Here is a 16911-nt window from a genome sequence, read left to right as displayed (position 1 = left end):
CAAAGTCTCCTAAGGTGGGATCAACTGGGCAGTGGGACCAGGCTCTGGCCTTATGGGATCTCCACAGCACACATGAAGGAACATTTGCGTTCCAGCCCACTTAAACCCCAAATCCTGTTTTACATAATTTCACACACTTTTGTAGCCACTTGAAATTCTCTTCAGAATATCACAGTTATTAAAACACTAAGGGCATATCCCCTATCTGTTGAGATGGCTTTATGGTAATGTTATGGCACAGGTCACCTGAAAATGACTCGTTTAGCACAAGCTTTACCAGTTTATTTCCTAGTCTAAGATGCTCTTGAGAGCTGGAAGCAATATGGTTAGAGAACAAAGTTAGGAACCTGCTCCCCTGGACATTCCCCAAGGCAACTCTCCCTTAGGGAAACATCGCGGGAACAATCAAAGAATGGAGGAAAAAGAGAGTCCTGTTTAAACAAGGGGTGAGCAGGGTACATGGCAAAGTGACCTGGAGACAAATGAGGAGACCTGAGGGCAGGTGAGGAGATCTGAGGGAAGTTGAGGAGACCTGAGGGCAGTTGAGGAGATCTGAGGTAGGTGAGGAGACCTGGGGCAGGTGAGGAGACCTGAGGGCAGGTGAGGAGATCTGAGGTAGGTGAGGAGACCTGGGGCAGGTGAGGAGACCTGAGGTAGGTGAGGAGACCTTATGTAAGTTAGGTGACCTGACGGTAGACAAAGCAACATGAGAGCACATGAGGAGATCAGGGATACAGGAGGAGACATGGGCAGTGGTAGGGAGAAGACTCTTGGCCTGGGGCCTGAGAGCTGCTCTCCTTAACGTGGGTAGTACCTGAGTCAGAGGAGTCCTGAGACCACGGTGGCCTCTCTAGCCACTCCTCTGGGCCACAGGACATCTGCCTTTTGGCTCGTCCAGTTGCCACGCTGGCTACAGACACAAGAGGGATGGCCTGGCTCTCCTGGGGATGAGAAGGGGCATTAGAGCTGCTCCAGAGGCTTCCCTTCCTCGGTCCCCACAGGCATGCCAAAAGAGAACCCTGGAAGAAACTTTAGCTACATCCCACACACTGAGAAGAAGCTATAATCACTAGGAAATGTGGGCTATTAGAGGACTGGCAAGTTTAAGCTCAGCTTGGGGCTGGTGGAGTGGCTCAGATGGTAGAGCACCTGCCTAGCAGGCATGAGGCTGTGAATTCAAGCTCCAGTACTGCTAGCTAGCTAGCTAGCTAAATAAATAAATAATAAATAAATAAATGGCTATTTCAAAAGAAAGCTCAGCCTGCTCTTCTCTGAGTTTGGCCTCAGACATTTCCTCCAGCCATAATAATGGCCCAGGTGGTCAAAACCCTTAAAACTCATTAGAGGGAAAATTATGTAAAACACAAAAGGTATATCCTAAAATACCAGAACTGAAGATGACAAACCCTAAATTATCACCCAAACTAGGGCGGATATCCAAGTGAAAGGAGAACATTCATAACTCTCATGTACCAAGTACCTATTCACTATCAGGAATTCTGTGTGGGCTCATCTGAATGTTTCATGGTAACTTCCAGGGTGCTCTCTGTCCTCCTGGTGCTGGGCATTGTTTTGGGTACAGGGACAGAGCAGGGAATGAAGGCTTAAACTCAGTTAGTTCTCACAGAGTTCTTCTAGTTGGGAACTAGTCTCATTTCACTTCACAGGCTAGGTGTCTGGCCAGGTCACACCAGGAAGTGGAAGAGTCAAGATTTGAGGGTCTTGCACACTAGGCAATGTTTTATCCCCTCCCAAAAGGTCACAGCTCAGTATCAGCTCAGTGAGTGTCAGTCAAGGGCAGGACACAGAGTCAAGTGCCAGCAAGAGGGACTGGAGAGACAGGAAGAAGTGATGGCTCACTCCACAGCCATGGTGTCTGGGCAGGTGGCACTCTGTGCAAAGCAGGGGATAAGGAAGGCCTTGGCCCAGGTTCAGACACCATGCTGTCCTAGAACATCAGCCTCAGGAGCATGGCACAGCTACTAGTGAGCAGTGAGGCCGGATAAGCTCCAGTGTCTGAGTAGCTCAACCCACCCCAAGTCACCCAACTGGGTGACTTCCAGGAGTCACCCAACACATCAGTGGGCATCTGCTTAAGCAGAAATGTAAACTCAGACCACTGTCACCTCCCAAAGTCCTGAAAATCCACAGCCTGGGTTGAGCTGGCCCACACAGGCAAGGGTGCCCTCAGGACAGCTGATGCCACCCTGACAGCATGAGTCACTGCAGGCTGTGTAGGTGGTGCTGCACTCACAGGATTGAAGAGCTCCGTGGTAAGACCCAGGTAGTTGTGCAGAGCCAGGAAGGTCACCCTTTGCAGCCTCACCATGATGATCTGCAAGATGAGGAGGTATGAGCAGCCACACACCACAGGCCACAGACCATTCCCTCCCCCAGGAAGCCTGTCAGGGGAGAGCCCTGGCTCAGCAAGACACCATGGTAGTCAGGGTGCTAACATGGGGAGTGATGTGGAGCCCATGGGAACGTTGCATAAAAGTACTGCAAAGTCATTTAATAAAAAAATCAAAAAATCTCTTTGGGGGGTAGGAAATTTGAAGGCCTCTTTGAGGTTTTGAATATTAACTTTTATTATATGTTATACGATACATTATTATATCTTAACAATTCTTTTAAAACAGCACTAGTTCTTCCCAGAATTCTTATCCTCAGCAGCAAGCACTGCCAGCAAAGCAGTTCCACATTCTCTGGATTCACAAAGCTAAAAAAATGCAGAACCAACCTCCTCAACCAGCAGATCTCATGCCAATTCTCAGATCCTGTCTCTGAGGTGGCCCACAGCAGTTAGAAAAAGTCAAACAAAAAAGCCTTACCTGTACCACCCTCACCAGGGTTTCGGGGTATTTCTCAAAAACTCCTTGAAAAGCCACTGCTGGAAGCCGGAGGATAGTGGATGGGGCAGCTGCACGGGCAGAGACTGTTTTGTAGGGTGCAGTGTGACCCTGTAACAACAGCTTGGTCAGTCCCATACCAGGGACCCACACGATTCCTGGAAACTGACACAACCCGGAGGACCCCAGGAGGCCCCACCTCACTTCCACTTTCATGGCCATTTACTTTCACAGATGTGCTGTGGATAGTAGTGATTTTTGGCGCAAACCATAGATGCACTCCACAATAAAGGCTGGGCTGACCGTGTCCAGCCCCATCTGACCTATACACTCACTGGGTAGTGCTTTCATCTGCTCTTACCTGTCACTGAGAATCACGGGCCCGGTTCTCCAATGCCCCATCCTGGTCTCTATCACAGCTGTCTATAGTCCTCCTTGCCAAAAGATCATGTAAGACACAACCCATATGGCTTCCTAAAGCAGTCATTGAGAAAGTAGGAATCACCACTGTCAAACCATCACGTGATAGTGGCCAAGCATTAACTGAGCCTCTGCCATGAGCACTCCTGGGATCCCCACTTGAGGTATCAGCCTGCTCATCAAGGCTCTGAACAGCTGTGGAGAGAGGCTGACAAAAGTCCTAGTGAGTAGCTTTTAGTTTCTATCTTCTGGAAACTAGATAGTACTAAAGAGAAGAGACTACTTTTCACATTCAGGTATTATCCACACACAGTGGAATCTCCCCTTTGGGTGCACAGATCCAGGACTTTTAACCACCCCAGAGACAGAGTGACGACCCACTCTCCAAATGTCCCTTCGTGGCCTTTTCTCATCTTCCTCTCCTCTCACCACTGGCTCCCGGGAACACTCTACTGTCTTCTGTCCCAGTGGCTCTGCCTTTGTCAAAATGTCACATCCATGGCCTCATAGTATATAGGCATCTTTCTGAGGTGGTGCACATGGCATGTGTCACACTACTGTGAACATCCGTAGTTTAAGTTTTTGTTTCCTACCTCCTAGCCAGTCTCACAGATGTCTCATAGTTTCTTCATTCATTCACCAGTTGATAGACATTTGGGTTGTTTACATGATTTGGCAATTATGAATAAAGCTGCTATATATATGCATATATAGGTTTTTGTATGATCATAGTTCTCATTTCTCTTGGTAAAAACCTAGGGGTGTAATTTCCAGGTCATAAGATATATGTACCTTTACGTTTCTAAGAGATTGCCAAATTGTCTTCCATAGTGGCTGTACCTTTCTGCATTCCACCAGCAATCAATGTGAGTTCCTGCTGCTCTGGGTCCTCACCATCTTGTGGTACTGTCAGGGTTATAAAGAATTCAGCTGGTCTATATCTCCAGATCCTGGGATGCTTACGAGTTCCTGTATGATTGGGTCCCCTAGACCAATGTGAGTTTATGCCAACAGGAGATGTGGTAACGAAAACCAGATCAGTACAGGGGTGGCTGTCTTGGGAAGACACCCATGTGAGTAAAACCAAGGAATTGGCCCAACCTCCACCTCTGGAAGGGTAGGGGGAGGGAGAGAGGAAGGAGGGAGGGAGGCTGCAGGCTGGATCAACCATAGAGTCAAAGTTCAAAAAACTGTGCCTTGAGGTACTGTTGTGGGTAGTTGCCCTGGGCAGCAGTGCCCATAACTGTGCATCATGAGGACAGATTCCTCACAGTTCAGATGCTCTCAGATCCCATACCCTAGGGGCCATTTCTTTTGGTTGGTCCTGATTTTTGTCCTCTATAATAGAACAGTATTATCCTGAGTCATTCTAGAGAATTACAGTATCTGAGGGGTCATGAGGACCCCAAGCTTGTGGGTAGGGTGGGACGGTCTTTGCAGGGAATGTGCCCTAACCTGTGAACTTTGACCCAACTCCAACTAATGTCAGAACTGCACTGCTGCACTTCAGTCAGTGTCTTTTGTTTTAGCCATCTGAACACAGTGGTGTCTCATTTGCTAAGAGACTACTGATAGTATACATTCTCATATGTTTAGCTCTCATCTACATGTTTTCTATGGTGAAGTATTTATTAAAAATATTTTTGTTGAGTTGATTTCTTAATTTTTGAAAGTTATGTGTGCATGTTAGATTCAAGTCCTTTATTAGATATGTGTTTTACAAATATTTTCTTCCAGTCCATGGCCTGACTCTTCATCCTTTTAACTATATCCTGCACAGAGCAGAAGGTTTTAATTTCAGTGAAGTCCAATTTTTCAGTTTTTTTCTTTCATAGATCATTTTTACCATTTCCAAGAAATCTTTGCATAACACAAAGTAACAGATTTTCTCAATATTTTTTTTAAGTTTTATACTTTTAGGTTTCACACATAAGTCTCCAATCCATTTGAATTAAAGTGAGGTATGGATCAAGTGTATTTTTGGAGATGGATGTTGTATTAGCCATCTTTTTGTTACTATAATAAAATACCTGAGGCAGGAAGCTTTATAGACAAAAATGGTGCACTTCACTCACATTTTTAGAGGCTGAAAGTCTAAACAGCTAGCACAGGTTCTGGTGAGGTCCACCTAACTTTGCATCATGATAGGAATGCATCTGTATCTCTGTCTGTGTGATCTCCTTCTCCTTATAAAGCCACTAGTGTGGGGCTCCACCCCAACTACTTATCTAATCTAATCACTGCCTACAGGTCCCACCTCTCAACACCATAGTGAGAAAGAAGGTTTCCACCTTCTTTTTTTTTTGTGGTACTGGGGCTTGAACTCAGGGCCTACACCTTGAGCCACTCTATAAGCACCCCGCCCCCACCATTTTTTGTGATGGGATTTTTTTGAGAAAGGGCTCCCAGACTATTTGCCCCAGGCTGGCTTTGAACCACGATCCTCCTGGTTTCTGCCTCCTGAGTAGCTAGGGTTATAGGAGTGAGCCACTGGTGCCCAGTAATTTCCACCTTCTTTAGACCATTTTGTCCTCCTAAGTTCAGGATAACAACTATATGGCCTGATTTTTCACCCTGTCACAGACTAGTTCCCTCTGAATACCTCTTTTTTGGAATGCCTATCCTGTTCCACTGTAGGGAGACTAGTTCTCCAAATTCTAACCAGAGTAACTCCCTTATATAATCTGCTTAAAAAAGAAAAAAAAAGAGCACCACATGGGAGATCAGGACAGAAGGGCTCAAGAGGCCTTGAACCATGAGCACATCCTTCTGGGGCAGGCTAAAAAAAAGTATGTGCCCCAGTGTCCCAATGTCTATTTGCCTTAGAGGTTACTAGGAGCTCTGAGGGCTATAGCTGGGGGCTATGGCAGAAACAACCTGAATGGACAGTTCCTATAAGGTTCTGGTTCGAGTCATGGAAAGGAACTGAAGCCTGATATCCAGCACTGGAGCAACAACTACTAGCTGTATTAAGACCCTGTAGCAGATGGAATCTATCACTGGGCCTATTCTGACAGTAAAAACGGCATATCCAATAAAGGGCTGGGTTAAGGGCTTTAAGTCAGACTCCATAGAAGTAGCATGTGTACTTACAGCAACATGGAGTCATCTACTAGCTCTGTGACAAAAGCTGTACAGGCCATATTGGGACCAATATCTTCCTAAACTACTGAACCACTCTCAGTGATTGAACCAACATCCAAGCCAGATAAGATGCTAGGAGGGATACTGCCCATCCCTGAAGATGCTTGGTACACTAATGACACTAGCAAAACAGGAATGTTTTGTATCAAAACAGGAAGGGGTGGTGATAGCAATACAAATGAATGCAGACATTATGTGGCTGGAGAGAGGAGGGGAAGAGTAGTCAATGGGCTAACTAAGAACTGTATAGATACTTGGGACTCATAAGAAATGGCCACTATCTATACAAATAGTTGAGCTGTCTCTAGAGGGTTGGGCCTATGGATGGCACAATGAGAAAGGAAGCACTGGCAAGGCCATTATGGGGACAATAATTGTGGAGGGGAATTTATGAGAGAACACAAAATCAGAGCCACTAAGAATCTTCCATGTGGCCACCCATAGCCCACTAACCCCACCCTCATCACCAGAAGGCTGATACCCTCACAAAGATGTAAGGCATTTGCCCGCAGGTACCTGAGGAAGCTGCCCATTGGGTACATGTAGAATCAGGGCACAGAGGAACCAACCTGGCTGGAAAACAGCAAAGGCTGCAGCCATTCCCTTAAAATATTCTGGCATTTTTTCTGCTGTACAGAGGTTTGTTCTGGCTATAGCCTTGAAAGATGGATGTACTACCTGGACAGGTGTATAAGTCAACATGCCCAGTAAGAGATTGGTAGATAGATTACATGGGACCCATGAAAATTTGCCTTCACTTGTGTAGAAACTGCCTTGGGTCTCCTCACATGTTCCCTTGTAACACTGAGGCCTTACTCAGCTCAGTATGATTGTGTAATGGGTGTCCACAGAGGACTGACAATGACAGAGGTACCCATTTCACAAACACTGACATACAGGCTTAGGCTGAGGATGGCCAAGTACAATGGTATTTTTTACCTGCCTTATCACCCCACAGGGACTGGTTTAAAAAAAAAAAAAGTTTTGAAAAAATCCATTAAACCTGCTAAAGAGTTTAAATGAAGTTACCCTGTATTTAAATGAGTGCTTCCAGAAAACTCCCAGGGCCAGGGGTGGGCTACCTCACTATGAGTTGGCTAGGGAGGCCTCAGACACTCACACCATGCAAGCTATTGCCACTGTAGTTCATTGCATGCCAGAATTAGACAGTAAGTCCCCCATACTGAAAACAACACGGGCTCTGGTTGTGAGACACAGAGAATCAAGCTGTGACTGAATTGGAAGCTTCTTCCCTACTGGGTAGCATTTGTAGTACCAGATGGTACTATGCAGGCTGGGGGCAGTGTAAGGAATAGATGATTGTTGCCAATGGTCCTCCTCGGCTACAGGAGGCCCCAGTTGTTATGCTATCAGCATGCCCTGCAGGACATGCCCGCTGGTTCTGCAGTGACAGAACTAGTTTGGTGCAATCAATCACTCTCCCGTTGGATCTTAGGCCTCCTCCACAGGATAGGACCCATGTCTGTTAGTAAGCCAAGACAAAAACCTGTAGCCAGAAAAGTCATAGCCCCTAGCAGGTAAGCCACTACCATTGTTTTGTTAAGTGGGTATGATGTGCCAGTGAAGCTGCTGTTTAAACACTTGTATTTGGGGGCAGGCCAGTAATCCTAGCTATTCAGGAGGCAGAGATCAGGAGGATTGAGGTTCAAAGCCAGCCCAGGCAAATAGCTCCCAAGACCCTATCTCGAAAAAATGCATCACAAAAATGGGCTGATGGAGTGGCTCAAGGTGAAGGCCCTGAGTTCAAACACCAGTACGACCAAAAAAATAAATAAAAAAAAAACACTTGTGTCTATATTCATAAATTACTGCTGTTGCTAACCACTGTCAAGGGGGACCTCTTCTTGCAGTGGTTGGCAACTACAGAGACAACCTACAAGTCTAGATGTAGGGTATGTGGTGAACTTCCCCTATCCAGTCAAGCAGGCATGCCCTGAAATGTGCTGTGTTTTCTAGGCACCCCAGCACTGATGTGGAGCCTTCCTTTAAGAACAAAAGTGAAGGGGAGCATGGGTTCGGTCCTAGAATGAGGCCTTGGCAGTAGTAAGAACACATACATAAATCCCAGTCTATTTACACCACAGTACGGGACGGATGAAAGCTGAGTATGGATGACATCTGTGTACTTGTGCCCCCTTTTGTCTTGAAAGACCCAATGAAACAGCCCCTCCTCCCATTCACCAGCATATGGTGGTTACCACAAATTTGTGGGACAGTACAGATGAGCACATTCTGCAACAAAGAATGACCTCAGACATGCTGCCTGCTGTCCGTGGAAGTACTGTGTCCTACTGGTATCATGTGCTGTGCTTATTCCCCAGATAATGAGGCCAACATCACTGGTGCTTTAAGCTATTTGCTTATTTGCTCATCAGTAGTTGGCAGTTCTGATTTGAACTCAGGGCCTCGTGCTTGCTAGGTAGGCACTGTATCACTTGAACTACACCCCCAGCCCTTTTTGCTTTGGTTATTTTTGAGATAGGTTCTCATGTTTTTACCTGGGCTGGTCTGGACTGCAATCCTCCTACTTTTGTTTCCTGTGTAGCTGAGATGATAGACATGTACCACCATGCCCTGACTTTTTTGTTGAGATGGGGTCTCACTTCTTTGCCCAGGCTGGCCTTGAACTGTGATAATCCCAATCTCTGCCTCCCAAGTAGCTGGGATTAGAGAAGTGAGCTATTACTGCTACTGCTTTAAGCCATGTAAAAGGAGACAATCACATATTCAAATGATGCCTTTACACATTGGTTGGGTCACATACTTTTTTTTTTGCAGTACTTAAGATTGAACCCAGGGCCTTATACCCTGAACTCTATGCCCCCAGTCCTTTTATTTTTATTTTGTTTTTGAGACAGAGTCTTGCTGCTATCTTTGCCTGGGCTGCCCTGGAATTTCCAGTCCTCCTGCCTCTACCTCCTGAGTAGCTGGAATTTTAGGCATGGGCTATCATGCATGGTAGGTCACATGCTCTTGATTGGAATTTGTCATTTGAGGAGTTAAGTGTCTGTTGCTGTGGAATAATTGATTGGTGCTCTGCTCTTGGCAGAAGGAGATAACCATATAACACCCCCTTCCAAGGTTTGGGACATCACAGAGGAGCTGGGAGAAAGAATGTAAGAGTCAAAGGAAGAGGAAGAGTGTAGTGAAACTAGTCCTCCAACTCCTAGCCAGAGCAACTCCATCTTGCAGCAAGCCACCATTTAGCAGTTCTACATGAAGGATGCAGCAAAATGAGCCATCCGTCCCATGGTTGTTTGCTGAGATCAACAGAATTCTGATAATGGCAAGGATGGAGTATCCATAAGCTTTTGAGTCTCGTTTTGTCTGTGCCTATGTCACCTAAGCCCAAAGTCATCGGTGCTATTTCAACACTAGATGGTGCTCAACATCCATTTTGCATCATTTCTGTGTTAGACTTAGAGGCATATAAAATAGATGGTCTGGGTAGGATGAGGGTTGGTGACTTAGGTGAAGGTAGCCTAAGTCACCCACCACTAAATAGAACTTATTAATGAGTTCATCAGCACACAAATAACCCCTAATAAACTCATTTACTGATAGCACCTTTTAAAAACACTTTTGTAACAAAAAGTTCTCTCTGCTTCTCTGGACCTCATACCTGGTCCATCATGGCCCTTGTAATTCTTCTCCCTAATCTTTAGTAAACTTTTATTATCACCCTTATGACGTCTACACATCCTGTCTGGATGCACCCACGTGAGATATAAGAACCTGGATTTTCTGTGTTTCAGTGACTACAACAGATAGACATTCTGGCTTCCCTGGTCTTCAAGGGAAGCACTCAGTCTCTCACCATTGAGTATGCCAACTGTTGGTATTTTAGGGATATTCTTCACAGGGTCAAGAGGTTTTCTTCTTTTAAGTTAGGATGTCCTCTCTTTGCTTAGATTTTCCCAAATTGTTTATCACAAATGGATAGTGGTGAATTTTGTCAAAGGCTTTTTCTGCATTTATTGAGATGATTATGTTTTTCTTCTTCAGTCTGTTGATGTGCTTCTGAAGTACATTAACTGATTTTCAATTGTTGAAGCACCTTTTCATTCCTGAGACACACTCCACTTGAGCACCATGTACTACTCTTTTCTACTTATTGTTGAACTTTAATTTCTAATATTTTGCTGAGGGTATTTGTGTCTCTATTCACAAGAGACACTGGTCTGCACTTTTCTTGTAAATGCCTGTGTCTGGTATGGTATCAGAGTGGTCCTAGTCTCAAAAACTGAGTTAGAAAGCATTCCCTACTCTTCATTTTATTTTCAGCATTATTTCTTCCTTAAATGCTATAAATGTTGAATAGAATCCCCAGTGAAGACATTTGGGCATTCAAGAATTAACTCTCGGGTGCAAACTAAAGGAAGAAAGTGGCCATTTTAAACTCAAATGGCATCTGGTAGAAAAAATCTTGGAATTTGACTTTTTTTTTTAATTGTTTTATTATTCATATGTGCATACAAGGCTTGGGTCATTTCTCCCCTCTGCCCCCAGGAATTTGACTTCTTTGTAATAAAAGACCTTAGCCTGTCATTCTGTCATAAATATAATTTGGGATTTAATTCTCTTTTATAATATATAGTCTATAACAAATATGCTTTCTGTGAATTGTTTTTGTACAGGAAAACAGCTTAAGATTGCTTTCTTTCTGGCTTTTCATAAAAATACAAGAGTATTAAGAGTTTTATGAGAAAACAATTTTGTCTAATTTCAATACAAATTAAAAGATTTTGTCAAGTAAAAAGGTTTTGGAGATATGTTTGGGGGAGGGGAAGTTAAAGGTAAAAGGAAATGACTTTTAAATACAGGATTATTATAGGGTAAACTTTGTCCTAAAGGCTTGCTCCAAAATAAAAAGGTAGCAAAATATTTAAGTAGGTCTATAAATACATAAAAGATAAAACTCATAAAAAGCTCTTGAACATGATTCTAACTTAAAAGGTTATCTAAAGGATTTCCTAAAGTCAAAATCAAATAAATTGTTGTAAAGCTAACACCTAACTCTCTGTCATAGAAACTGCCTTATGGTAGGCAGGGTGAAGAAGGAGATTAAGGTGATGGTATATGGCAGATGGACTTCATATACCTATATGAAACAGAACTAAAAAGCCTCTTGCAATTGCTTTAAGTGGGGTGGGAAGGGGGTGGAGGGGGAGAGACAACGGGGGCAATGTAAATAATGTACAGTATGAGTCTAATCAGAATTGTCACTATGATCCCCCCTCATAATGAATATATCCTAACAAAAAACTTTAAGAACTGCCTTATAGGAGAGATTTTGTTTTATCAAGATAGGTAATTGCTTGGTTTCTGCTAACTTTATTGGGCTTTTGACTATTTAGGAAACCAAGTCCTAACTAAGCATCTGTCTTTTTAGTGATTTTAATACATTTAACACCCTACTAAAAACATGTAGGCTATATATTGAAACATGTAAATGCTATTTAAGTGTTTACAGGTTAAAAATATGTAAATTTAGTATGGGTAAAATAATCAGTTTATGTGATGCACTCTTTTATCTAAGATGTATTGTATCTAAACCTCCTACATATAAAAATGGTCAATAGGACCTGTGGCATTTTTGCTATTTATGGTCAGTGCCATTCAGATGAGAGAGACCTGCCATTTGGGCAGCCCTGCTGTTTGGAACCTGGACTACATCTATTTGTCTTGGCTGGGTGAACATTACATAATAAGCATTAAAAAGTAGGGGGGTATTTGGGGTCACTGACACTGCCCCCTAACTGGTGGGAAATCTAGGGTTTTGGTTTTTCTTAGTGCTACACATCTACTATCTTACCTAGTCAAAGACTCAAGATTTTACTCCAAGGGTAACGACTAAGTTAGTATATGGATATGGTATGTGTAAAACTATGATGCTAACTGTGACTGGCTCCTTTACCTGTTAAATATATTTGTGTTCGCCAAGTAAGCCTTCTAAAATACAACCTTTACAAAAATGCTATACCAAGCTAGTGTCCTCACACCTGTACAGGTTTGTGTACAGGTGTTCCCAGTTATAACAAGGAGCGCTTAATGGTACTGATGTAATGCTGTTAATTATAATCATTATCCTAAAATGCTATATACAATATAAATAACTACACTGTTACCAATTACTAAAGATTTAAAAAAATTCCAACAGTGACTGTTCTAAATGTTCTTGTCATCTACAGTTTGGATCCTTCTGAGGAGTTTACAATCAAACTCATGGAAAACATCTCTAGCAAGTACTTATTTTTCAAACATTTGTTTCTTTAAATATTTGTTCTAATTGGTTTTATGTTTTCCTTGTAAAACTTTAACTTTTGTCTGTTGACAGTCTACAGAAGTACAACTTCTATCTAACAAACTAAAGAGCATTTTTTAAGATGCCAGGACATAACCTATAAGACAGACAAAATTAAACTTAATGGACTTCACATTCCTAGGTTAAGCACAACCTAGCAACCACTCCTTCCAAATCTTTGTTGCTTAAATTTGGCCAAAAAGGGTCTTAATGTCACCTGACTTGCCAGTCACTCCCCTCCAATGTGGGACCAAATCAGACCAACCGGGACACCTTATCCTGACAATAAGGAAAGACTCACTGGGACAAAATATTCCCAGTGACAAGGGACCATTCAAAAACAGTTAAAAAAACAAAAACAGAAACTGTCCAGATAAGGGGAAACTGTCAGATTCCAAATGGAGCTGCTTGTGCCCATCCAAAAACAATTAAAGCCAAGAAGTTAAAAAGGAGTGGTCCATAAGCATGATTACCTGATGCCCATGCCTGTCTACCTTCCAACTGTACAAGAACTCCCCTTGCCCTTCCATCACCGGCTATTTCTACAGTTCACGGAAAAATCCAGATGCTCATTATTAAACCTTATATTAATGTTTTAACCAGGTTTGTTCCCTCTTGAATCCAGGCTATAAAACTACAAATAATACAACTCAAGGGCTCCACTAAACTCTGACCATGGCTTCTCTTCAAACACAACTCCATTGGTTACGATTTCCAAAGGACATAACCCCATCTACAGGGGTCCCCTGGATCATCCATGACCCTAGGATTCCAGCTGTCTCCATTAACAGAAAACAAGGATAAAAGACTGCTGACTGTTGGGACACCTATGGCTGATGTAATCTTAGCTACTCAGGAGGCAGAGATCAGAAAGATCACTTTGAAGCCAGCCTTGGGCAGATAGTTCTCAAGACCCTATCTCAAAAAACCCTTCACATTTTTGTGAAGGGCTGGTAGAATGGCTCTGATGTAGGGCCTGAGTTCTAACTCCAGTACTGGAAAAAAATAAAATTAAAAAAGAGAGAGAGAGAGAGAGAGAGAGACTCCTGACCTAGGCCTACACCCCATACTTGCAGAAAGTAGCTAAAAACTGACTTTGACTTCCTGTTCTCTAAAAGATTTCAGAGTCTCTAGTCCTTGAGTAGAGAATGTTAGGTAGCAGCTAGCCTTGAGTGATGGATGAGGCAGGATAGATAGATGAGGAGACAGGAAAATTATATTATTTTAATAAGTATCTAAAGGGACAGACTCAAGACATTGAAACAAAAAAGGAAGAACAAAAAAGCCTAGTCACCACACACCCCCATCCTGCGATCTCTTTTAGGTCTTTAAGTTACAAGGACAGGGCAATCAGCATCCAGAACTATCTGCATAACCTTTCTCTCTGGGAGATGTTAACAAGCTCTAGGGCTCCTTGGAAGGGTGGAGGGCCAAAAAGAATGAAAGACATGTCTAGTAAATGGAAGTCCTGTAGCACACCTTTTGCCCCTATGATTTGAGTAGGTCTGAATGATACCTCCCTGTTTTAGCACCCATCTTAGTCACCCAGATTCATATCTTTGACCATGTGTATTCCTCCAACTCTCCAAACTAAGAGATGAGGGCCATCATTTTGAGTCTTTACTCTCATTTTCTGCATGGGGAGCAGAAAATGTTTCTCTCTTTTTTTCATTTCTCCCCACTGTTATCTTGTTATGCTAAATTCCTTTCCTAATAAGCTTTACTATTATTTTTTACGATAGTTTTGCATATTGCTCAAATTTGCCTTTTGCCAGATGCAAGAACCAAATATTTACCAGCACTAAACCTTCTGGTAATAATAAGATACTGAACCACCATTTTGAATCTTTGCTCCCATTTCCTGCATGGGGAACGGGAATATTTCTCTCTCTCTTTCCATTCCTACCCCCAAACTTTATGCTAGCATACTAAAATAAATCCTTGCTAAAACTTAAAAAAAAATAGAAGGAAACTTAGATCCTTGATCTGAGATTCCCCCCACACACAAAGTGTTGGGGATCAAGCCCAGAGGACCTTGAACATGCTAGGCACACAATCTACCATTGAGCTACATCCCCAGCCCTATTTTCTTTTGTAAATGAGCATTTTAGGTTACAAATTGCTATTAGTTTTCGTTTGGTTTTGTTTTGTTTTTCACTGTGACAGAATACCTGACATAAACAACTTAAGGGAAAAACTACTTATCTGGCTCATAGTTTCAAAAGTGGTGGTCTGTGGTTAGTTGGCTCTATTACTTTGGGTCTATATGAAGCTGAAAATGAAGGCAGTGGGGGGGGTGTGGAGGAGGAGGCTGTTTATCTCATGGAAGAAAGGAAGCAGAGAGAGAGAAAAAGAATAGGAGCAGGAGACAGGTATAATCTTCAAAAGCATGTCCCCAGTGACCTATTTCCTTACTAGAGCCCACCTCCTAAAGTTTCCACCAACTCCCAAAATAGCACCATAGCTGGGAACCAAGGGTTCAATACATGAACCTGTGAAGGATATTTCATATTCAAGCCAGAACATATCTCTGACCCCAAAGGCTCATGGCCATTCATAATAAGTTCCACCTCCAAGAGTTTCCCAAACCGTAACAGTTTAAAATTGTTCAAAAATTCAAGTCCAAAGTCTCTTCTGAGACAATGGCAAACTCTTAGCTATAAGCCCCTATAAAAATCAGAAAGCAAATTACATACTCCCAAAATGCAATGGCCCAGAATAAACATTCCCATTCCAAAAGGGAAGACTGGGGGATAGAAGGGAAGGGCCAAAGCAAAGCAAGACTGCAGCCCAGCAGTCCATGTGTGCCATCCAAGGTACATAATGTGATGTAAACTCCAAAGGGCTTGGGCAGTCCCACCCATACAGCTTTGCTGGCTGCAGCCCACATGGTCTCTCTCTAGAGCTGGCTCCACTCACTGCCTGCAGCTTTCCTCAACAGACATTCCATGTTCCTGGCTTCTCCAACTTCCTGGGATCTCCACTGCACCTTAGGCTTCACCCTCACAGCTTCAGGTATTACCCTCTTAGAAGCTACCTGCAGGGATTCCAACCCTATTACACATTTCCTGGCCTTCTAGGCTCTCCTTTGAAATCTAGGTTTGCAAGCCTCCATAAACCCATAACTCTTACATTCTGCAAGCCTGCAAAGCAGCATGATGTGGATAAGGTCCGTGCTAACCCCAGCATCCAGGTTCAAGGACCAAAATCAAAGCCCACTCCAGATTTCCTGATACCCTTCATGAGACCAGAGGGTACTCCCTTTAATTACACTCCATGTGGCCTTGATGTGGACTGCTAGCTCCCTCTGAAGGCACTCACAGGGTGGAGGGTGTACAGTGCCCACAGCCCAATTCATATGTGGCCTAGCCCCACTTCCCAGGCCTTATCTGCAGGATCTACACAGCCAGTTGCCAGTGAGTCAAGCAGCTGGAGATCCAGAGAGAAACAGTGAGAGACAGCCACACAAATCCCAGAAAACAAGCAATTCTCATCTCTGCTCTGGATGTGCGTTTGGGGACAGGTAGGAAAAGTGAGTAACAACTTAGCAGCTATTGCTAAAATGCTTCTGTTCATTTTATTTTCAAATCTACTTGTTTATTTAGTCAGAAAATCATTCCCTTAGGGCCGGACAATTAAATCTTTCTCTACCATTCACCAGTGTTCCCCTCTTTAACTGGCTTATTAGGATGGATGGCTGAGCCTAGTCTGATTGGGCCTGGTACCAAGCAATATTGAAAAATTTATAGCTAACCTATGTTTCAGCTGCAACAGGGTTATAGCTAATGCATCAGTTTATTATATCACAGAATATTTCATAACAACTTTGTAAACACTGAAATAATAAAGCCTACATCCCATTAATAACAGTAGATGAAGGCAAATGTTTATTTTTTTCCCCTTACCAAAAGTACGTGCTCATCTCTGCTCTCTTAAAAAGATCCAAACCTTCAAGGACTAAAACAAAAGCAAGCCAGGCATGGTGGCACACATCTGTAATCTCAGTACCAGAGAGACAGAAGCAGGAGAATCAAAAGTTCAAGGTCAGCATGAATTACATAGTGATATTCTGCCTCAAAAAACCAAGGCTAAAAAATAAATAAAGTAAAAATTTTTTAATTAAATTTAAAATTAAAAAAAAGAAAAGAAAGGCTAGGGATGCAGCTCTGTGAT

The 16911-nt window shown here is 43.1% G+C and overlaps 1 protein-coding gene across 14 annotated transcripts in view; it reads right to left on the bottom strand.

Moving 5' to 3' along the window:
- Positions 1-16911, bottom strand: part of Pnpla7 (patatin like domain 7, lysophospholipase) — an 82387-nt gene that overhangs the window by 51809 nt on the left and 13667 nt on the right. For all 14 annotated transcript variants that reach the window (XR_012440673.1, XR_012440674.1, XM_074052709.1 and 11 more), the window contains 3 exons: positions 2832-2960; positions 2255-2335; positions 815-941 (listed from right to left, as the gene is read on the bottom strand). Coding sequence is in view for 12 of the 14 variants with exons in the window: in XM_074052709.1 (XP_073908810.1) it covers positions 815-941; positions 2255-2335; positions 2832-2960 (337 nt within the window). In the remaining 2 variants the exon portion in view is untranslated. The remainder of the gene's footprint in view (positions 1-814; positions 942-2254; positions 2336-2831; positions 2961-16911) is intronic.

This window comes from Castor canadensis, chromosome 13, assembly GCF_047511655.1.
Source record: "Castor canadensis chromosome 13, mCasCan1.hap1v2, whole genome shotgun sequence".
NCBI classification, from domain to species: Eukaryota; Metazoa; Chordata; class Mammalia; order Rodentia; family Castoridae; genus Castor; species Castor canadensis.
This window is presented reverse-complemented; position numbering and strand designations above follow the sequence as displayed.